The 24364-nt window shown below is 42.7% G+C and overlaps 2 protein-coding genes across 2 annotated transcripts; both read right to left on the bottom strand.

Annotated features, from left to right (window-relative positions):
• Window positions 1-363: 363 nt before the first annotated feature.
• On the bottom strand, window positions 364-3934 carry LOC107387239 (transmembrane protein 100). Its single transcript, XM_070545447.1, has 2 exons — window positions 3739-3934; window positions 364-3480 (listed from the first exon to the last, which is right to left on the bottom strand). The coding sequence occupies exons 1-2, from the start codon at window positions 3900-3902 to the stop codon at window positions 2967-2969; spliced, it is 678 nt and encodes a 225-aa protein (XP_070401548.1). The 5' UTR covers window positions 3903-3934; the 3' UTR covers window positions 364-2966.
• Window positions 3935-17381: 13447 nt separating this feature from the next.
• LOC107387238 (TATA-box-binding protein) lies at window positions 17382-22389 on the bottom strand. The gene is made up of 8 exons (XM_015962089.3): window positions 22250-22389; window positions 21188-21260; window positions 20636-20738; window positions 20471-20558; window positions 20288-20370; window positions 20044-20208; window positions 19775-19878; window positions 17382-17583 (listed from the first exon to the last, which is right to left on the bottom strand). The coding sequence occupies exons 1-8, from the start codon at window positions 22313-22315 to the stop codon at window positions 17507-17509; spliced, it is 759 nt and encodes a 252-aa protein (XP_015817575.1). The 5' UTR covers window positions 22316-22389; the 3' UTR covers window positions 17382-17506.
• Window positions 22390-24364: the final 1975 nt, after the last annotated feature.

The following is a 24364-nucleotide window of genomic DNA, read 5'->3' as shown; positions in this document are numbered from 1 at the left end:
TTACTTTTTCTTTCCCGTTTTAAATACTGACTCACAGAAAATGCTCATTCAAGCAGAAACTTGGTGATGTATTTGGAAAACATGACATGTAACATGACTGCTAAATGTTTAATAAAATTTAAATGAAAAAAAAATAATAAAAGAAAAAACACTTCAGTTTTTTTAAAGGTTTCTCACTTAGAGCTCAGAAATCTGGATTCAGCCATAAATATGTGAAATAACAGTGCGCTCTTTAGCAATATAGAAGGTGTAAAATCTATAATCTTATTTTTTCTCTATTTAGTTTTTATCTTCAAACAACAAGAAACAAACATTTGAACAGGAGATGCTGAAGACGTTCGTTTTAAAAGTTTTATTTGTTTCTTTGAGCAGAAACTTGAATTTAATGTTATATTCTGAGATTAAACGATCCACAAACAGTATTCATTGCTCTAGAAATTAAAGAGTAAAAAGTCAGCAGTTTGAATTGAATCTGTTTCTACCTGTGAGCGTTTTAGCTCTGCTGCTGGGCCTCTGAGGCCACTCAGACTGACAGCTTCTCCCACTTCTTTCCTCATTATGGATCCGGCAGAGATTCGGCAGCATCGTGTATCGTCCACATCTTCACATCACTAGTGTCATCTGCTGCTGCAGCTGTCTTATCATAACGATGCTACTGCAAGCACAAGTTGCCCCAAAGCATCGTATTTTTGTCCACATATGACTTTTAATGACGTTCCAACCTAGCTTACCTTCATATGCAGTACATGAGTTTAAGGTTATGGATGGAATTTCTAGGTTATTGCCTCTCCTGTCTGATTTTCTGTTATGGTTGCTGTAATTAAGCTCCCAGACAATTCCTCAACGATTAAGAACTAATGTTTGTTTTTTATATTTATTTGAAACCATTTTCATGTTTACTTGCATGTTATTGTGACGCTCCTTGTGATTTCTGTGAAATGCTAGAAAAATACACTCTATCCTCCAGATCCTTATTTGTAGTTCCAGAAAACTCCAAATAAAACCAGATTTTCAGACTTTATTCACTACAGATTTGTTGACTGCATTTGGATCGTGTCTCTGACATGTTGGACGAAAACTGATTTAACAACAGAAGCTTGTGATTCTTGGTTTTAAAGTAACAAAATCTAAAAAAGATCAGTGGCTTTCCTTCTCTCTTCATCTGTCACTCCACCCAGTCTGTAGGGGAGTCACTGCAGTGTTCTTGCAGAAAGTCCTTCCTGTTGACCTGTTGATCTGCTTTCATGCTGCCGATTCACCGAGTCCTTTCCAGGAAATGTCGGACAAATCTGCCACTCTGTCACACCACCAATTGCTTCAGTTGGTTTAGGATTCATTAATGACTTATTTCATGACCGAATGCAGAGGCGCAACAGTGACCTGTAGCTCAGGAGGTTGTTCAGTAATCAGAAGGCTGTAGGTTCAATCCCAGCTCCCGCCAGAGAACGCTACTGTTGTGTCCTTGAGCAAGACACTTAACTCACCTTTCCTGCTAGTGGTGGTCGGAGGGACCGGTGGCGCCTGTGTTTGGCAGCCTTGCCTTCATCAGTGTGCCCCAGGGCAGCTGTGGCTACATTATAGCTCATCATCACCAGGGTGTGAATGGATGAATGACTGATTGTGTTGTAAAGCACCTTGGGGGGTTGTAGAACCCTAAGAAGGCGCTACACAAATACAGGCCATTTACCTTTTTATGTGAATAAATGATTAACCTCATGAACATCTTAATATTTAACAAAGTTAAATGTTCTTAAAGCTGTTGCCGTTTTGGTTTAAAGGGCACGCAAAGATAAAGGAAAAGTTAAAGTCTTGTTAGTCATCACACACTGGTGAAATTCAACTCCACATTTGACCCATTCCCGTGGGGAGTGGTGGCTGCGCTCAGGATCTATTTGGTGGTTTATCCTCCAATCCAACCCCTTAAAGCTGAGTGTCAGTGGGGAGGCATTAGGTCCCAATTTTAAAGTCTTTGGTATGACCAGACCGGGATTTGAACCCCGATCTCCTCTCAGGGCAGTCATTCATACCTCTAGGCCACTGATGAGGAAGAAAACTAGTGAAGGAGATTTGATGTTGATTTCTCTGCACTGAAACTGACACAGGCAAAAGAACTGAAGGAAACAGCCCAGTGAAGGTAAAACAGATATGTTTCACTAAATCAGTTTTGGACTTATGTGAGAGATGAATGAATGAACTCACGATTCAGCTGGACAGAGATGAACACACAATGACTTCATCAACTGAATGAATTTGTTACTTGTTATTGTTTAGAAAAGTTTGCTCACAGTTTCCTTATTTCTCTTAAAACGTCATGAGGTTTTATTCCTCTCAGCTGACATGCTGTCCGTCATTAATCTGATAACTTATTCTTCTTCAAGTTCATCAAAAAATTAAAGACTAACAGAATCGCTGAGGAACAAACGGAGGTCACAAACAAGACAATCTGAAAACAACATGTCTCAGCAAGGAAAGTATTTTACTAAAGTACCTTTCAACTGTTTTATAGCTTATTATGGACAGGGACTGTACATCATTAATAATAACTTTAACTGTGGAGTTAAAACATTCTGCAGCGTGGACACCATCTGCTATCATGGGGCTTCTGTCCTCCAATCAGAGGAGCCTCCAAACATCTTCACCACACACCTCTAATCAACAGTCAGTCATCCATTATGACTGACGTTCTCACAGTAGATTGTTTTAGGACTACTCCTAAAGCAAAAGGATTGAACATTGAAACTGGTCAGAGTGGAAGTTCTGGTTCAGACAGCCTTCAGAAAAAATTGGGATCGTTTGCTTCCACAGAGGAGGCTTTTCCAGGTTCTGGTTTCTGCAGAGTGATTTGCTGAAACAAAAGTCAGAACCACTTTGGCAACCTATTGGTCCAGTCTCTGTCTCAAACTGGTTAACGAAGCGATGAAAATGAGGGAGGTCCAGTCATTGAGATGTTTCCCTCTTTGGTGCGTTCAGGCTATGCTGTATCCCTGACTCACCATGAGGGCAGTCTGACTCTCACGCCTCTTGTCCTTCTTTTTCTTCTGTCGGAACCTCCAGCAGATGGCGCTGGACCCCAGCAGACCCAGTCCAACAGACAGCAGTGCCAGTCCTAGCACCGAGATGGTGGAACCATGGGAGTTAAAGGTGTAAGCCACCCCCGTCACCACAATGCCAGCAATGAGGACAACCACGCCGAATGGAACCGTGCAGCGGTTGCAGGACATCTCAGCTCCTCCGGTAGCTGCTGTCAGCTGAACCTCATTGATGTGTGGAACACAGGTTGTCATGACAACGCTTTGGTCTTTCTTGGCCCTGTCTCGACCCAGCTTCTCTGCAGAGATGGACGTTGGTATCCTGGGGGTGTTCCTCTGGATTCTGGCTCCTCCTTTTATATAGAGGTCATCGGGCATGGTGATCTTACTGGCGAGGAACAGGTGAGCCATTTTAGTGATGTCAGAGCTCAGCCAATCAGGGAGCAGCAAGCTGTAAACAGAGAACATATTCAGATTTGAATTTTTCCTGTTTTATTTTTTGGTTTTAAAGTTCAGCTGCTCAGAACTTGAAGCTACAAGCAGTCGCATTCTTTAAAAACACTGTTCAGATAAAACTTTTCTGACGCTTTTCCTCACATTTGAGTGACAGATGAGCCAAATCTGAAGAAACATTCGGAAAGATCTGCAGAAAGTCTGGAAAACTAAACTTTAAAAGATTGGTAGAAGATTTCGCTGCTAGAAAAAGTACCAAATTGTCAGGATCCAGCAGATGGAGCTCTTCCTCTCTTTTCCCAGGTGCTGAGTGGTCCCAGCTGGAGCCAATTTCCTTATCAAGGCAGCAGTGCTTAGGAGGATTGGAGCCACCAGACGGACGTCAGCTGATTCCGTTAATGGAGTGGTCACTGACCACATGCTCTCTAGCTGTGCTTCCTTTCGTGCCAAGTACTCACATGTGATTCTCTCTGTTCCTTGCAGCAATCTTTTCCGCGTCTTTGAAAGACCCAGGAAGTTCCTCGTTGGTTCATACATCCAAGTTCTCTTCTCCACGTCTTCACTGTTTGGATGTCTGTCTCTTGGTCTCTCGATTCCTCTGATCCAGAAGAAAATAAACGGTTTTAAGAAAAAGTTGTTTCTGAGTCCGAGTGTGCTGTGTCTGCTTAAGAGTCACTCATTCCGAAAAATGACAGAATCAGCTGACCATTCTGACTCTGCAGCACAGTTACGCTTGGCTCTCACTGCGCAAGGAGTAATGTTGGATCATCACGAGACGTCATTACAGGATTTAGTTCGTCAGAATCAGGCTTATCAACAAAACGTTGGCCAAATAACTCACCTGTTAAACGGACTCCAGTATTCTACCCGGATCCACCACTCAGAGCAGCTCCGTTGCCACCGATTCCGCCACGCAGCCACCTCCTTCAGCTTTCCGTGAAGTAGTCTCTCCTCCAGAACTTTTTTAGGAGACCTAAGTAAAAGTAAGCGATTCCTTCTACAATGTGCTCTGGCTTTCGAAAGATCACCCACTCAGTTTCAAACAGACGCCAACAAAATTTCCTATATGGTCGCCCTGCTTAGAGAACGCGCTTTACAATGGGCAAACGCCCGATTCTCCCAAACAGATCTCGCTACGGTTACTTTCCATGAATTCAGTACTCAGTTTGAGTTAACCCTCTGCCCTAGGATCGGCGAAGAGGAAATTGCTAAACGTTTATGGAGTTTAAAACAAAGAAATAGATCAGTCGCTGAATTAGCAATTGACTTCCGCACCATTGCAGCCAAATCTGGAAGGAACTGCCCATCTCTGAAAGCAGCATTCTCACGGTCCCTCAACGAGAAGTTAAAGGATGAGCTCACTACCCCTGATGAACCACATTTTTTGGAGGATTTGATTAAACTGGTCATAAAAATAGACTCACGCATGCGAGAGCTACCCGAACCAGAAACTTTCCCCCCTCTCGCTCTCAGGTTCCTATGCCTCAGTTCATTCCAGGTTCCATACCAGGGGCTAGTGCTCCCTGTGAAGAGCCCGAACCCATGCATATCGGAAAAGCTTGGGTATCTCCGGCTGAATGGCAGCAATGTATGACAAGCCGTGCATGCCTATATTGTGGAGCCCTGGGACAACTCATCGCCACTTGCTCTATTCGCCCAAAAGAGAGAGCCCATCGGTAAAACTGGGTGTCCTGACAGGTAAATCCACAACTTCTCCCAGATTATTAATCCCTGTAACTATAATCATCAAGACTCAGAGTTCATCCATTCATGCTCTCATTGACTCAGGTTCAGAACAATGTCTCATCTCTCCTCAGCTAGTCCATTAACTTGCCATCCCTGTAAAACCTCTAACTCAAGCTTTCAGTGTATCTGCTCTAGATGGTTGTCAACTCAAGCAACTCAACCTCTGACAGTTCCGCTGGTCCCTGTTCTTCTCAAGATTTAACCTCAACATCACCTACAGACCTGGTTCTAAAAATGTCAAACCTGATGCCCTCTCTTGTAATTTCTCTCCAGACTCTGAGCCTGAGATTCCTGAATCCATCTCACCACCTACCTGGAGAATCGGCAGCCTCTCCTGGGACTTGGAACACAAGATCGAGTCAGCCCCCCAGCTTGAGACCAGTCCTGGGGGTGGTCCGCCCGGTAGACGGTGTATTCCCTCCTCAGTCAGGTCGCAAGTCAGTCAGTCAAGTTTTCCTGTCACCCAGGGGTCAGCAGAACAGTTGCCTACATTCGTCAATACTTTTGGTGGCCTGGATTAAATAAAGATGTCAGGGAGTTTGTGTCAGCCTGCCACGCATGCAACAGAAATAAAAATACTCACAGACCTCCTTCTGGCCTCCTCCAGCCCTTGTCTATACCCTCAAGACCCTGGTCTCATATCACTTAAGACTTTGTTACCAGCCTTCCTCCTTCAAAGGGTAAAACAGTCATACTCACCACCATTGATAGGTTCTCCAAAGCCTGCCTATCCAAGCTACCTTCTGTAGCCCAGGCCACCAAGCTCCTGTTTTCTCACGTCTTCAGACTTCATGGCATTCTTCTTGAAGTAGTGTCAGACAGAGATCCTCAGTTCTCGTCTCAAGTTTGGAGGGAGTTTTGTCGTTCTTTGGGGGCTAAACCTTGCTCGTCCTCAGGTTTCCACTCAGAATCCAATGGGCAGAGTGAACGGCTCAACCAAGAGGTTGAAGACTCACTTCGATGTGACTGCTCCTCTAACCCTCATCAGTGGAGTCTTTTCCTACCATGGATCAAATATGCTCATAACGCCCATATTTACGCAGCTACTGGCAAATCCCCTTTTGAATCCGCATTGGGCTACCTACCTTCACTATTGCCCAATACTGCTCCAGATCCATCCTTGGATGGTGGATGGAGGACTGTGTTCTCCTTGAACCACATCCTGGACATCCGTCGTCGAGGCCGAGGCCACCAGTATTTGGTGGATTGGACAGGTTATGGTCCAGAGGCGTGATCATGGGTTCCCGGGTCCTTTATTCTGGACCCTCAGCTCATTACTGACTTTGAGAGGAGGTCTGCCTCCTCTTCGGGTCGGTCGCCTGGGGGTGACTGTTGAGGGGGAGGTAGTGTCAGGATCCAGCAGGTGGAGCTGTTCCTCTCTTTTCCCAGGTGCTGAGTGGTCCCAGCTGAAGGCAACTACCTCATCAAGACAGCAGTACTTGGGAGGATTGTGGCCACCAGTCAGATGTCAGCTGATTCCGTAAATGGAGTGGTAAACTGACCACATGCTCTTTAGCTGTGCTTCCCTTCGTGCCAAGTACTCACCTGTGATTCTCTCTGTTCCTCGCAGCAATCTCTTCCGCGTCTTTGAAAGACCCAGGAAGTTCCTCGTTGGTTCATACATCCAAGTTCTCTTCTCCACGTCTTCAATGCTGCAAAAGCTCCAGCACTGGATTCTGCCAGGCCACTCAGCTCTCCTGTGGAAAGAACAAACCACTAAACCACCACGCAGCTCTCACAACCTTCAACCATCCTGAATACTCACCTCTCCCTCAGGACCGGTTCCTCTGCAGCACCAGTGAGTTTTCAATTCCAATTAATCCTGCTAAAGAACTCTCGTTCGTCTCTACACATACTCACAATAACTACCTTTTCCAGTGACGATCCTCCTCAAATCCTTGCTTCCTCTTGGTCTCTCAATTCCTCTGATCCAGAAGAAAATAAACTGTTTTAAGAAAAAGTTGTTTCTGAGTCCGAGTGTGCTGTATCTGCCTAAGTCACTCATTCCGAAACATGACACATATAGAGAGAATTGAGAAAGATATCACCAAATTAACCAGAAGAGCCTGAAGGAAATCAGAGTTCTTGTGTGTTTGCACAGATTTAATCTTTAGGCTTATCTTAAGAATCCTGTAAATGAAACTTTAATGTGAGACAGATGGAGGGACTGTCAGGTTTTATCATCATCAGCTGCTAGCCACAAGTCAAGCTTCATTAAGACTTATTAAAGACTCTGACAGGCTGTAAAAACAAACTCCTTTCTGTTCCTGATATTTAATGGCCAGAATTTGGACAGAAGTTCTGTTATTCTTTGAAAACTTGAGTTTCAGCCTTTTATTTACAAGTTAAAAATAATCAGGTTCAGAACAAAATATTTAAAAAGTTAAAAGCTGCTTTAATACCTCTTCCTTGGTTTATTCTTTTTATATTACATTCAATTCAATTCAAATTCAATTCAAAGATACTTTATTAATCCCAGAGGGAAATTAGAGTTTCATTACACACAATTCAGAGATCAGACATGGGCAAGACACATGACAAGAATTGGTGACTGTGGTCATTCGCAACCCTGAGTCGCGCTACCTTAATAGAGATAGGAGGGGTTACATGAGGATTGGTTCAGGCGGAGGGAAAAATGCACTTCAGAGTTACCCTCCACCAGGAGGGCAGCTATGCTCTGCAAAAAATAAAAATAAAAATAAAACACCTCAGACAGATTTGCAACAGACTTCAGACATCACACAACATAAGTGTCCACTGGGGGTGGGGGTGGGGGGTGGCGGTTTGGGACCATCTACACTTCGGTTCCTGCAGCCACTACAAGCAGCGCATGTCACCTCTGAACAGGGGGAGGAGCATTGAGAGTTGGAGGAATGCGGTGACCCTGGAACGATTCGGCGGCCTTGCCGCAGTCCCACCCAGGTTGGGCTAGGAGACAGAGTTGAGTTGCCATAGCGACGGCACATTCCACATATCTTCTGAGGGGGGAGTTTTCGTTGGAGCCTTGCAGGCCCAAGGGCACCATATTTTGATTAGAAATTGTTTTGGGGCCAGACAGAGATAATTTCCTCTCTGTCTTAAAGTTCCTTGGTCCTCAACCTCTCAAAATCCCAAAAATGGACATTAATCTATCCCAAATGTAAAAAAAAAAAAAAAATTGTAAAGCAGATTTGGTTTTGGCAATAGCAGCTGAAGATACTTTGATGTTGTTGTTGTTATTATCAGGGCTCCACAGTGGTGCAGTGGTTAGCGCTGTTGCCTTGCAGCAAGAAGGTCCTGGGTTCACAGCCCAGCCTGGGGTCTTTCTGCATGAAGATTGCATGTTCTCCCTGTGCATGCATGGGTTCTCTCCAAGTACTTGGGCTTCCTCCCACAGGTTGATTGGTTTCTGTAAATTGTCCTTAGGTGTGAGTGTGTGTGCATGGTTGTGTGTCTCTGTGTTGCCCAGCCCCCACAACCCTGCATGGAAAAGCAGGTAAAGAATCGGACGGATAATAATTAAATGTTTTTTTTATTAATTAAAAAGAAAAAAATTGTGGTTGTTGTGAAAATAAATCATAAATGCTGGACACACACACACACACACACACACACACACACACACACACACACACACACACACACAGGTTAATTCAGATTGCTTCAATTAGAAATTGATTTAGAAAATGTTTAAACTGTTTTCCATGCCACTACAACAGCTGGTCTTCACGTAGAAGATAAACATTGGCTGCATGGTGGCGCAGTGGTTAGCACTGTTGCCTCGCAACACGACGGTCGCAGGTTTGAAACTCGGCTGCAGCCTTTCTGCGTGGAGTTGCGTGTTCTCCCCATGCATGCGTGGGTTTCCTCCGGGTACTCCGGTTTCCCCCACAGATCACAACAAGCCCCATAGGTTATAAATTGTAATTCGCTTTGGATAAAAGCCTCCGCCAAATAAATGAACATAAACAAATGCTGAACTTCTGTCTGATCTATCTATCTATCTATTGACAGTGTCACATTTTTGCCACACAAAGAACAGCAGATTCATTAAATCCAGTCACCATAAGAACAAGGTCCTCTGAGGAATGTCTCATGAGCATCTTTACTGTGAGAGTCTCAGCAGGTTATTTGAAGTGCAGTTTTGTGTTCAGGAAAAGGAAAATCAAAGCTCTTACTGCAGCGGGGCTCACACCTCCATTCCTCTTCCTCTTTGAGTCATATATCTGTCTGCAGACTCCTGAAGCTTCAGCTTTCCTCTGCTTGCTGCTACTTGCTCAGCATCGTCCACACTGCAGGAAAGAATGAAGGAATATGGTCATCAACAGAAGGAGGAGGGAGAAGACCCGCCTCCCCCCCATCACCTCCTGTCCCTTCAGCACCAGAACCTTAACTCTTGCTTCCCTACAGAGAATCTCTGGTTCTGATTTCCAAACACACTCATGTTTCTTTGTTCCAACTTTTATCTACTCATACCAACAGAAGACATGTTTTAGTTTCTATCTGATTTTCTTTCCTGTAATTTTTGAAGTGGTCTGGGTCAAAGGTCATCAAGAGTTTTTCTTTGGCCTTTGGCTGACATTCAGTCTGGTACATGAGTGTGAGAGCATGGTCTGCAGCTTCTGCACGCCATAAAAATCTGACAAAAATCAGAAAACAAAACATTTTGACTTCCAGAGCCTTGTGTCAGACCTCTGTGACTGGCCAATAGGAGCAGAGACACTGTTACCATGGCAGTATCGAGAACAGTCACCCTACAGCCAGTGTATGACAAAGATTAAAACCTGTACACAGTTTCAGTTCTTTTTCCTGCATCAGGTCACTGGTTGTCTGAAAGTTTAAAGACGGAAAGAAGTGAAGCACCAGTCAGAACCTGAAAAAGACAACATTGGTTTAAAACAACTGCATTATTTATGAATAAATGCTAGAAATGTATCTGTACTCCAGCTCTGTTTTCACATTGGACTTGTTCTGTCCTTTTACAGATGAAACACAGAATACCCAAAAGTTTTAATGAAACAAACAAACAAATCAGCTGTTATTGTAAACGAGTCAACTAGTGAAGAAACAAGAAACCTGAGTTTGTCTCTGATCCAGAACACTTTACACGTCATCACATGTTCCTTTTCTCTTTCAGGATGAGTGTCTGCAGGACTTTGTATCAAATATGTTTTAAATATTTTGCATTTTCCTGTAAAAATCTCTTCATGGAGTTTATTTAATGTAAATCATGTTTGGAATCATTTTAAGAGAAGACTGTGAAGATGTGGTTGTCTGCGTCTGATTCCTGCTGGATCATCGTAGGTTCTGATGAAGCTGGACAGTTTAGATCTGTGTGGGGAGAAACTCCTCTGGGATTACTGAGACAGAGTTCAGGCTGGAATCATTTCATGCAGCAGGAAACGGAACTGGATCAGACCCTGATTCTTCTTGGCCTCTGGGCAAATGAGGACAAGAATCAGCTGCTTTTTGTTCTGATCCAAAGTTTCCAAGCAGCTTCAGTTCCAGAGATCCGAACAGGTGCTTGAAGTAGCTCTTACGGTTTATTTTCTCTCTGACCCAGAACATTGACCCAGTTCCCCAGGTCATAACTCTCAAATGCTTTGGAATAATCAATATTTAATTCAATAAGAACATTTTAAAGCAGTTACGTGTGTTTTGTCTGAGCCTTTAAAGGATGCTACTTAAATAAATATTGTGTGTTTGCAACAAGGAGTCCTGGTGGGAGATCAGGTTTCACTGCAGGTGCAGCTTTAATCTAGTTCAGCTGAAAAGCTGCAACTATGTGCTGAAAACACACACACACACACACACACACACACACACACACACACACACACACACACACACACACACACACACACACACACACACACACACACACACACACACACAAACACACATACACACACACACACACACCATTTATCATCTTGCATTGATTGTGAGGACCATCATTGACTTTCATTTGTTTTAGTGACTGGATTGTGCCTAGCCATGATCCTAACTTCAACCATAACCAGTCTCTTCCTAACCCTAACATTAACTAAAACTTAATCCACACCTCTAAAACTAACCAGTAGAGCTCTGTAACATTGTACCAAAACGAAGACCAGCAAAATGTCCTCACTTTGGTACTGATGTCCTCAGTTTACAGGTGAAACGCTTGTCATTGGTCCTCACTATGATGTATAAAGTACACACACACACACCCACATGGAGCTGGCTGACAGTGTATTTATGATTTAAAAGGTTTAACTTTTGCTTAACGATCTGTTTATCATTGCTGTGTCAAAGATAACCGTGCAACACAAATGTAGCACATCTTGTAATTCAGGTGGGGAAGTGCTTTATTTTGTGTGACTGCAGGCTTCTGAATTTAAAAAACTCTGCATGCCATTATTTATGTTTTTATGCCTTTAAACCCCAGAAACGAGTCAGCACCATGTGCTGTTTGCTCATCTGCCAGAAGGACTGATGTTGGCGCCCAAGCAGCAGACGGATTTCAGTAAAACATTTTTCTATTTCTTTCCCAGCAGAACTGCGGCTGAGGACATCTGGACTGATTGACAAGCATTTATCGGGTTGTGCTTTAACAGACATTCATGTCAGAGGGCTGTGGGGGTCGGCGAGACTGAATGCTGAAGGCTCCTCTTTATGAAACCAGCTTCCAGTTTCCAGCCGTGAGGTCTGCTTTTAAGGCCAGACTTCAGACTTCCCTTTTTAATAATTCTTCTAGAATCTAATTCCAACACAATTCATTAGAATTTACAGTCAAAAAATCGGCCTTGAATCCAGATAAAAATTGGACTTGTCACTTTTTATTTAGGACTTTAAGAAGGCTTTTGTTGTGAACCAGTGCAGTGTGAAAAGCTGAACTCCATTCAAATGAATGATTTATTTTTGAAACAGCAGCAGCCCTGTGCCAAGCCTCCCTAACTCACTTTAATAAAGTTTCTGGAAGTTTACAGGTTATTTCCTCAACATCAGTCTTGTCTACTAAAACCATAAAACCTGATTGATTTTCCTTAACCAGTGAGGGTTCACAAGTGCTGAATCACTTCCTTCCCAGATCTGTTTTTGGATCGGGGATGATGTGGGGTTTTTTTTTTGGTCTTGTGTCTCTGGAGATGTCCTGCGCTGCTTCCTCTAAACAGCAGATGTTTTCTGGCTGTGCATGTAAAGCAACGAGTTAGCAGCTGTTCAGATCTCTCTGTTCTGTTCCTTCCTGAGGCTTCCTCTTCGTACAGGTGCATTTGGATCCAGACAAAGTGGAAAAGTTGACTAAGCGTTCACTAAGAAAAGATTTTAATAAAAGAGTTAATTACAGCTGTAGCACCTCAAAGGGATAAAAGAAAGTGATAAACCTGTTCTGGGTTTTTAGACACATTCTGATGAATTTACAGGGCAATGTACACAGTACTTACAGGTGTACGGGTTACACTCGTACATACCTCTGTGAGTACTGGGCTGTATGAAGTATTGCTAACCTTTTATTTTCAGATCAAAGCAAATCTCTGTTTTTGTTTCTGTGATAGTAAGCAGCTTCCTGGTGAGACCTTTGGTCCGCCTTAGTTGGAGTCGTAAATTATTTGTTTCTGGTGTCTGAAACCGTTGTGTGTGTGTCATTCTCATGACCTATAGTTACCTCCTGCAAGCATGTGACTTCTTCCTGTCACTTCCAAAGAGCAGGAAAACTCTCAGGAAAAAGCGACGAGCTTTCTAACACTCAGCAAACTGTGAAAGACCCAGACCCGGAAACATAATCTGTCAATCAAATCAAACAGGAAACCTAAAAAACATGAGTGAAGCATGCAGACATCAACTCAGAAACAAGGAATTTACTGTAAAATGTGTGAACCAAACTTTTAAATCAAAACATCTGGACCTCATTTCTGCAGAGAGTTGTCAGAAACTGGGACAACCGTTTTGGGTTCAAACTGTTTCTTTTCCTCATGAATAATTGGACATGTTTAACATTAAAGGTCAACATTTTAGTCATTTTCCTAGTTTTGTTTCAGCTCTTGGATCATTAAGTTTGGAAGTTTCGTCTTTAAGTCAACAGGCTTTGTTTTAAATCAAAAACACCAAATCTGAAGTGTTTCCATTCAGATGATCGGATCCAGCTCAGGCATTTGATTCATCTATGTCCATGTGTGCTAATGATTAAAGGATGCAGTTTACAAAAGCATTTTGCTGAACATTACCTCAAATGTAACCATCTGTTTGAACTAACCACAGAGTCCTCAGAGAACAGATTCAATAAAAGCCTGAAATTTTTATTTCACTTTCTTCACCAATTCCATTTTACGAAAATCAGTGAAAATCCTACTAAACCTAAAATCTGATGAAACGCATGATTCATGGGTGAATACATGGAACACAATAAAGATGAGTTTTATGAGCTGCATCTTTCTTAATTAAGACAACTAATAAATAATCTCCACTAACTAAACCTAAAACTAAACCTCTGCCAACTGTTAAATAGGACTCATTATCTCACACACATCCTCATCATCATCATCATCATCCGGGTCATTTCATTGAGATTCTGTAATGTAGTTCACGCAAAGTTTCCTCCCATTTGGTCTTTATTCATTCATTCATTCCACTGATGTAAATTCTTAGTCATCCAGGACACGATAATCTTTATTGGAACAACTGGACTTTTCTAAATGAAGACAAAACACCTCTCATCCAAGAAGCTCATTCGGTTCTTAATCTTGGGTTGGGAGTTGGAGACGTAGAAGTTGTGATCAGAAACAAACATGCTGACCTCTATTGTCCTATCAGCATGTAGAAATGAAATGACTGCCTGTACCTCACCAACCACTCACCTTGTAGAAAAAGACCCAACAGAGAACATTAAGAAAAACATGAAAAAATTACTGAAGCCACTACAAGACAAAGGCTAAATAACAGAAAAAATGTACAAACATTGGATTCCTACGGCAAACATAACACCAAGAATCTATGGAACGCCAAAAATACACAAACAAAACACCCCACTTAGACCAATAGTTGATAGCATAGGTACACCAACATACAACATGGCAAGAGATATCAGCAAAATCATCAGCCCGTTATTAGGAAAGACAGATCAGCACTGCAAAAACAGCATGGAACTGGCAAAAGAACTAAAGGAAATCACAACAGAAGACAACGACATACTCATCTCACACGACGTCACATCCCTGTTCACAACAACAACAACAACCCAAAAAAACGTAGACATAGTAGTTAACAGAATCAGACAGGACAAGACTTTACACAAAAGAACAAACCTCACAGCAGACGACATTGCACAACTGATAGGACTGATAGCTAACTCCACTTACTTCACATACGACAACGCAATATACAAACAACTGGAAGGCTTCGCCATGGGTAACCCGTTATCAGCCACCCTGTGCGAGTTTTTCATGGAAGACCTAAAACAAAAAGCCATAGCCACCGCCCCCCCCAAACTGCAAAATAAAACTATGGAAACGCTACGTGGATTACATACTGGAAATCATACCAAAAGGACAAACAGAAACACTAACACAACACTTAAACAACATTGATGACACAGGCAACATCAAATTCACTTATGAGATGGAAAAAGAAGGCAGCATAGCATTCATGGATATGAAAATCACTAGGCAGACCGACGGGATCCTAAACATAAACACATACAGGAAACCAACACACACAGACCACCCCACCATACACAAAATGTCAGCAATCCGAGTACTATATCACCGAACAAACATAATAACAGAAAAGAGAGACCGTAAACAAGAGGACAAACACATACAACATGCTTTAAAGACCTGCAGATACCCGACATGGACAATAAACAAAGGAAAACGACAAACAAAAACAGAAAGAAAAGAACAACCTAAGCAAAGAACCAGATATCCAGAAAGACAAGAACCAAAACCAGTGATAACCCTACCATACATCAGAGGCATAACAGGAAAAATAAGAGCAACAATGAAAAAACACAACATAAACACACCAACAAAACCACACACAACAGTTAGAAACAGACTAGTGCACCCAAAAGACAAGATATCAGCTGGACTTAAATGTGGAGTCATTTACGAAATCCCATGCAATCTCTGCAATGAAACATACATAAGAGAAACCGGACGCCAACTCAACACACAAACAATAGAACATAGAAAGGAGTGCGAGAAAGAGGCAAGTCGAAAACACACAAGAGCAGCAAAAGAAGAAGCAGAAAGCACAATAAAGAAGTCAGCCGTAACAGATCACTGCATAAAACCATGTAATGGACTGGGACAACACACGGATCGTAAACACCGAACAACAAAAATACAAAAGATGGATAAAAGAAGCAATCAAGATAAGGAGACGTGGATGTGGGACCATGAACAGGGACGATGGAGTTTACACGTTAGACCGCGCATGGGACTGCATCGTCGGAGAGGGGAGAGTGGGCAGCAGAGGGCGACAACGTCCTCTGCTGACCGCGGATAAACGGAGAAGGAAGTGACACCACCATCAGCGTCAGCCTGAGGAAGTCTGCAGCCGCAGACGAAACGTAGCGACAAAACAGGTAACGAAAATGTTCCTGTGTTTTAAAAAGATCGACAGCATGGAATTAGAACGACACAGCAAGAACACACCTAAGATGTTTGTAGAAAACACCTGCAGTGATGAGGTGGCGTCCAGGTAAATGTCACATTCTTAGAGTGCTTAGATGTGCAAAAATTTATAAATGGTAATTAGTAGAGAGCCAAGTGTCCTCCCCTTCTGGTCGGCTCAGAGTTCACCTGAACTAAAAAAAAAAAGAATAAGCGAATGGGGCTATAAAAGTTTGTAAAGCTTTGCCTTACACCCTGAAGCACACTTATGCTGTACTTCTATTTAAATGAAAATGTAATCATGTGTGTTTCTACTATATCTGTTACGTATTATGAGATGTATTTGCTTGTAAAAATGTGTCATTAAAAAGACAAATTTGCAGAGTCACCTCTCCCCAGCGTAGCAGCTACTTACCACACAGCCCGGTCTAGAGTGGTTTTCTCCACGTTTAACGCTCCTTCTGTCGTCTTGGAAGAAGGATTTTAGAGCTCGCTAAACCATTTCCCCTTCCTGTTGTCCTTGTCTGATTTGATGATGTAAATTTGGTCCACTAAATTTTTTCACACAAAACCAAAAATATCTTTTGTCGCCTGTCGAAGATAAGCGCTTTCCTGGCCTCATAGTGTGTCTTTACAATTTGCAGACATCTTATGTGAAATCCATGGCATATTCAAATGGGATCTGAAAATAAAATGTGTTGCTCCACACATTCATTTTATTTTATTTTTGGCTGTAGGGGACTCGTGGACCAGAGGTAGATGGGCGTGGCTTGGGCTCCCTATAGAAGACGAGGAAAACAGATGAAAGCAGGAAAAAGCAGGACAGAACGAGTTGTCCATGTGGAGAAAGTGAGAGCTGAATTTCCACGGGAGAGGAAGCGCCTCCATAATTCAGAACCCATCATGACACATCTAGATGACTTCACTTCCTGCTGCAACCCAGGAGAAACCACAGGAAGGCTTTCAGTTCACTGGTCAGCAGGTCACAGACCCTGCAGAGTGTAACCAGTTCAGGCTGCAGGATGAAGTTACACTTTCTGTCTTTCCTTCAAAGCAGGTTTCACTTAAAGAGGAAACGTTGCTTTGAACTGGGTTAAAAGCCTCCTAAACTCCAAACAATATTCTAAAATAAAACAGTCTGGACTTAGGGTGGTTTCACCCAGTCCAAACTTCACTTAGCAGCTCCTCAGAGGCCGTCTGCTTGGGACAGCACATTTTAATCCTAATTAAAACACGTACAAACTAAACAAATAAACAACTAATCTAAAAATATGGGAATATTTCAGTAAAAGTTATAAATTATTAAACTGATATTACATTTGCATTTTACATTAATATTGCCTTGCTTTATATTTTTAACCCTCTGAACAGGACAATTAGATCCTGTCACTAATAAACTAAACATGCCTTTAAAGGATGCAAAACATTAAAAGAAAAGAAAAACATCCACAAAAACACCTGACCCTGAAACAAATCCCCATCAGCCCAGATCTGCTTCAAAAATTTAGTTCTTTTCAAGGAGTTCTACCTGAAACTCTGCTGACACCTAGTGGAAATATGAAGAACTACAGAACTAAAATAAGAAAAACAATGGTTTAATCTACCTTTTAAACTTTGCCTTTTAATAAAAGCTGAAGTCACTTCACTGTTAAAACTGAAACATGTTCATTTAACTTGAAACTGAAGACTTTTGCCTTCCAGGCATTAAAACGTCATGAAGGAACTCAGGATGTTGAAGAGGGTCTTGACTGCTTCATGGAGATCAGTTAGACTTTTAGCTCCTGGAATTACAATAAAAAAAAGCCTTGTTAGTCTTTCATTTAGAAAAATTAAAAGTTGAACAAAAATTTAAGTGAAGTCACAAATAATCACAAAGAAATGACGGATCATTTAAAGCTGAACTATCAAATCGCCTCACAGAACCTCCTGACTGGGTCAGCAAAGAATTGAAAGAAGAAACAAACTGCAGAGCCCCAAACAGCCTAGAAGTGCTTTAAAGGAACATCGCAACGAATAAACGACAAATTTCTAAAACATTCAGACAGCCGTTTCTAACTGAAACCAGAGCTATTTTAGGATTACAAGAACGTCTTCATGTTCTAATTACAGGACCTAAGCAGTTCCCTGTAGACTACTGCACCAGCTAAAAAACTCATCAGTTGTTTTCAGTCAGCTGACTTCTGCTAAAGCTGATAATAATTAAGTTTACCAGAAATAACAACATTAAATAAATACTTCTATAGATTCTGTAGGAGTTTGAACAAAATCAATAGCCAAATTCAAACAAACAAAATAACAAAACAACAGTTCTTGTCCTAAAGAAGGCCAACATGAAACCAGTAGACATGTTTTTATTTGATTAACCATGGAATGTTAAAGTTTTTCATCCTCCTGAGGACCTCAGATCCTTTTCTCTCTTTTTTTTGTAATGCTGAAGAAGAAGAAGAAGAAGAAGAAGAAGAAGAAGAAGAAGAAGAAGAAGAAGAAGAAGAAGAAATATAGCGCCTCTCGAGATAAAAATCATGAGGCGCTTCACAAAAACAAAAAAATGTCAAATATAAAAAAGAATTTAGAAAATGATTAAAAATATATTTAAAATGAACAAAAAAGGACATTTGTGATTAAAAAATGTAAAGAAAGAGAAAGAGTGAAGAGGAAAGAGGGAAATCAGTGGATCCTGAGGAAGGTGGAATAGGTAGGGAGAGCAGAACAAGGAGAGGGTGATGAAGGTCACACAAAAACCAGCATGAACAGGTGAGTTTTCAGCTGCTTTTTAAAGGAGACCACCGAGTCCACTGATCTCAGGCTCAGGGGGAGAGAGTTCCAGAGAGCACCGGATGTACTCACCACCGCTTCACATCCTCCATACATTTTTGATGTTTTTTTAATAGTTAAAAAGCCTTTAGTATGCCATGGCTAATCAAATAAAAACATGTTTCAAAACACTAACACAAACAAAACAACAGATTTATTCTGATAATAGTGAAATAATCACAAGAAATCATCACTAAAAAATAATTCCCAGGCACATACAATTTAACTTTCTAGTGACCTCTCAAAGCATTACTGGACCTACAACAGGGACATAAAGAGGACTACACTGAACAGGAACCAACAACAGAACCAGTCTGATCCAGAAGAAACAAGTCAAACAGAGGAATCAGAGTCTGAGACACTAAACTAGGCCCTGTCCACATGTAGCCGGGGATCTGCCAAAATGTAGATATTCTTCTACGTTTTGGCCTGTCATCCACACGAAAACGGATCTTTTTAAAAACTCCGGCCAAAGTGAAGATCTGCATTTTCTCCGTTTTGGGTGTCTGCGTGTGGACGGACAAAACCGGAGTTTTAAGGTCCGCAACGTCACTTTCCGCGACAAAAAAATGCTGACATCACGTGTGCGACCTGTGTTTACACTAGCCGACAGCATGGATGCCCTCAGAGCTGCGCTCGCTTTATCAATTGTCCAAGCGCTTTTTGCTTGTTTGTTTTTGCAAGCGGAATTACTGCTCCTTGCGGAAGACCACAGACGAAGGACGAGGTTAGGAACGGGGAAAGTACTGCCACCTACAGGTCTGGCATGTCCTTAACAACGTATTTATCCGGGTACGTGTGGACAGAGTTTTTCTTTAAAACGAGGTGGTGTGGATGCAAGTTTTTGGAGGGGCGGATATTCGTTTAAAAAAAACCCGGCTAGATGTGGACTAGGCCTAAGAGCCATGGAAAAGCCTCTCAAAGGTTCCTGGAAGCTCTGGGTTTGGCTCGCTCATAACATAATTAAACAGACTGACTCCAGAATCCAAACCCACCATTAAACCACTCAACCTTTGCTGGTGTTACCTACAACCTCCATAACGGTGACAGAACTTCAAATGGACCCACCAGAATGGCCTTCTACCACTCAGAACAATGAGCTCAGGTTCTGCACTTGTGGTCAGTGAAACCCACCCAGTCAGTCATCACAATACGTACCAAGCAGGATTGCATTCCCAGTGGGAAAGATTTTTGCAGTAATTCCCATGTCCATCTTAAACTTCAGACAATTAGAAATCCCCTGATCATGGCTGTGGAGAAATCTGCAGAATTGGGATCAACAACTTAACTCAGCCAGAGTTCAGCCAGTTATGGTTAAAAAAAATAACACCTTTAAAAAATATAGTTTCAAAGGATTGGTTTTACCACAAAGGTGCCTAAAATCCAGAAATGGAAAGAAAGTATGACTCATCCGTGTGTTTTCTGACCTGCTGTGCTCTCTGTGGGCGTTGTGAAGTTGATCCAAACTCACTGGAAAGAAGCTGCTAGTAGCCACCATGTTTGAGATTCTAAAATTGTGGAAGCGAACGTTGAAGCCGTGCTTCTGCACAATCCGGGCGAACCTCCGGGCTGCTAAGTGAGAATCTTCAACACTGCCAAAACAGATCAACAGAGACATGTTTACTGTCCAGGAGCCCAATCTTCTGGTTCAGCTCCGGGCTCCACACAGACCTCTGGGCTCCCATGCAAATAAGCTTCCCGTTTCTGAAGATCCTCGCTGTGGCCCTGGGCCTACGGAGCTGCAGAGTCAACACCTTGAGAGAGTGAAGCAACAATCAGTGTTCAAGATCAGGCTGTAAACCTCAGGTTCCACACCACCTTCAGGTGTCCAGGCTCTGTGAAAGGTGCTGGTACCTGTGAGCTGTACTCTGCGTTCCAGGTGTTGTTGCAGATGTGCTTAAGGTCTAACTCGCAGACAAGGTTCACACGAGAGGTAACAGATCTGCACACAAACACAGCAGATGTTGGTGTGGTGAAGTCAAATGAAGGTCCAGCTTAAACCTCCAGAACAGAACCTACTGTATGTGAACACAGAAATCCACAGGCGTGTTGAGGGCTGAAGGGGGAACTGAAGAGCTGCTGGTTTGAGGTAACATGTCAGAAGTTGTGCTCCCACTGTCACCTGAAAATCCCAGAAAACTCCAGCATTCACAGAATCAGAGACAACAAAGTCTACACTATTTCAGGTCTCAGGTTTTATGTTTCAGGACAATGTTTAGATCATTGGCTGCTTGTCTTTTCTGTGAATCCTGCTTCAGATGAACGACACCACACCACCAAATCCACAGAACCTAATTCAGCAGCTGTGCCACGCAGTTATTATTGTCTTCTCTCGCCTAGTTCTGGGAGAGAGAGAGAATGTGTGTGTGTGTGTGTGTGTGTGTGTGTGTGTGTGTGTGTGTGTGTGTGTGTGTGTGTGTGTGTGTGTGTGTGTGTGTGTGTGTGTGTGTGTGTGTGTGTGTGTGTGTGTGTGTGTGTAACCTGCTGGGGATGTTTTTGATGTCCTGACACATAAAAGCTTTCTTTCTTTTGGACGATGGACGATGGACTGTTTGGTCACTGATGCTGTACCTGAATCATCCTGACCGGAACAGGTGAGCAGTTCTTCGCCTTCACCTTCAGTCTCCTCTTCTTCCTTCTTCATCTTCAGAAAATGAGGGTTAGGGTTACTCACCAAATGAGTTAAAGAGCAAGTCACCCTCTACCAGATTCTTACTCAACTCCCACTTCCTGTTTGAAAAATGCAACAAATGCTGTTGCCTAGCAGACCGAGAGGGTGGAGCCGCTAACAAATACACACACTCACGACATTGTGACATCATAATGTACCATCTATCATCATAGTGTACCTCTTAGCCAATAGCGATGGCAGATTTAAATTCAAATGCAGTGCTGAGTTTTTACCTGACGACGGTGCAACACTGACAGTTTTAGGCAGAATATTTAAATTTTAACTAAAATACACTAAAGTGCAGAATTACTGACTACACGTGTCTGCAGCACGATCAGACACTCATTTATATAGTTTTTCAGGAAAAAAATGTTGATTTGGAGTGACTTGCTCTTTAAATCTTCATAAAATCAAAACTATCTCTTTCCTTTTTTATTTACCAACATCAAAAACACCAACAAACCCCAGAAGGTGTTTATGTTTTTTGCAGAGATGCAGCTGCGTGAAAATTATCTCTCAACAAAACCTTTGGCTTAAAAACAAAAACAAATGATGTCATAGGTCCTCAGAGAGCAGACGTTATATCCCACACTGATCCGCGTCTGTCAACTGATAGAATCTTTTACAACAAAAAAAAATACAATAAAATAAAATAAAATAAAAAATAAACCTTTTCGAGGACATTTTTAGCTGTTTGTTTGTATCAGTGATGCCTAAAGATTTTACCAGGATTGTTTCAGCAGATACGTGTGTTTTATTTGAATTGATGAAAGTAAAGCAACTGTCAGTTAGAATTGTGTCTTTAAGTTGTTTTAGGGTTTGCAATCACCTTTTATGTTATTAACTCATCAACATATTAACATTTATGGAATGGAATTGTTGTTTTGTTCATTTTAATAAAAATCTCATTAAACTGAATAAATTTGAACCTTAATGAGTAAATGAGGAAAGCTGCGTTTTACCTCGGCTGTAAACTCTTCCAGATTTCGCTTCAACACCTCACGGTACGGAGTTTCAGAAGTTTTCATCTTTTCCTTTGTGTGAAAAATGTAATAACATTCAGATGTTTTTAAGCATTTAGTTCAATCAGGTTTTGCCTGTTGCTAAGTTACAGTAATTACAAAAGATGCAACCCTGGATTCTTTAGTAGAATAATTTGTTCTGGTTACTGCATCTTGGTTTTTGTTTGTTTTTAGAAGGTTCCATTTTATAAATCTGATGCATTATAAAAATGTTTAAAACACACACCTGAGTTACAAACAAGCAGCTTTAACCCAAATTTTCTAATGATGCACATGACTATTTGTGACTTTATTTCATAAATTACAACAATTTGAAAAACAGTTTAAAGCTTCACCCTGAAACAGTAAAATATGCATGACTCATATTGGTGTTTGGCTGATTTTACTGTTTATTTAACACTTAAACCTTCATTCTTTTCTCACCTCAGCTGTGGTTAATTGAAAAGACTTGGATTTCTGTTGTTTTTTTCTTTTGTCACTTAAATGTTTCAGACCAGCAAACAAATTTCAGTGTCGGACAAAGATAATCTAAACTATTCTATTCCTTTTTTTAAATAAATTTTTAACAAAATTTAAATAAAGAGCAGACACATAGATAACTCCCTCTCCCTGGGCTGCCACCTTACCGTGGTGGAGGGGTTTGAGTGTCTCAATAATCCTAGGAGCTAAGTTGTCTGAGGCTTTCTGCCTCTGGTAGGGTCACCCATGGCAAACAGGTCCTAGGTGAGAGATCAGACAGAGAACAGCCCGAAGACCTCTTATGATGAATTATATAAATGGAAACCGTGTTTCCTCGCCCGGACGTGGGTCACCGGGGCCCCCCTCTGGAGCCAGGCCTGGAGGTGGGGCACGTTGGCGAGCGCCTGGTGGCCGGGCTTTCACCCATGTAGCCCGGCCGGGAAAAACCAGAAGAGGAAACATGGGTCCCCCTTCCCATGGGCTCACCACTCGTGGGAGGGGCCAAAGGGGTCGGGTGCAGTGTGTGACGGGTGGTAGTCGAGGGCGGGGACCTTGGCGGTCTGATCCTCGGCTACAGAAGCTGGCTCTTGGCACATGGAATGTCACCTCTCTGGTGGGTAAGGAGCCTGAGTTGGTGTGAGGTTGAGAGGTTCCGACTAGATACAGTCGGACTCACCTCAACGCGTGGCTCTGGCTCTGGAACCGGTTTCCTTGAGAGGGGTTGGACTTTCTACCACTCTGGAGTTGCTCCCACTGAGAGGCGCCGAGCAGGGGTGGGCATACTAGTTGCCCCCCCATCTTGGTGCCTGTACGTTGGGGTTTACCCCAGTGAATGAGAGGGTAGCCTCCCTCCGCCTACGTGTGGGGGGACGGGTTCTGACTGTGGTCTGTGCTTATGCACCAAACTACAGTTCAGACTACCCACCCTTTTTGGAGACCTTGGAGGGGGTGCTGGAAAGCGCTCCTTCCGGTGACTCCCTTGTTCTGCTGGGGGACTTTAACACCCATGTGGGCAACGACAATGAGACCTGGAGAGGTGTGGTTGGGAGGAACGGCCCCCCTGATCTGAATTCGAGTGGTGTTTTGTTATTGTACTTCTGGGCCAGTCATGGATTGTCCATAATGAACACCATGTTCAGACATAAAGGTGTCCATATGTGCTCTTGGCACCAGGATACCTTAGGCCGCAGCTCGATGATCGACTTTGTTGTTGTTTCATCTGACCTGTGGCCGCATGTCTTGGACACTCAGGTGAAGAGAGGGGCGGAGCTGTCAACTGACCACTACCTGGTGATGAGTTGGCTCAGATGGTGGGGGAGGATGCCGGGCAGACCAGGCAGGCCCAAACGTATCGCGAGGGTCTGCTGGGAACGTCTGGCAGAGTCTCCTGTCAGAAGGAGCTTCAATTCCCACCTCCGACAGAACTTCCAAAATGTTCCGGGGGAGGCGGGGGACATTGAGTCTGAATGGACCCTGTTCCGTGCCTCCATTGTTGAGGCGGCCGACCAGAGCTGTGGTCTCAGGATCGTCAGTGCCTGTCGTGGTGGCAACCCCCAAACCTGCTGGTGGACACCGGCGGTTAGGGATGCTGTCAAG

Source organism: Nothobranchius furzeri, chromosome 16, assembly GCF_043380555.1.
Source record: "Nothobranchius furzeri strain GRZ-AD chromosome 16, NfurGRZ-RIMD1, whole genome shotgun sequence".
Classification (NCBI taxonomy): Eukaryota; Metazoa; Chordata; class Actinopteri; order Cyprinodontiformes; family Nothobranchiidae; genus Nothobranchius; species Nothobranchius furzeri.
This window is presented reverse-complemented; position numbering and strand designations above follow the sequence as displayed.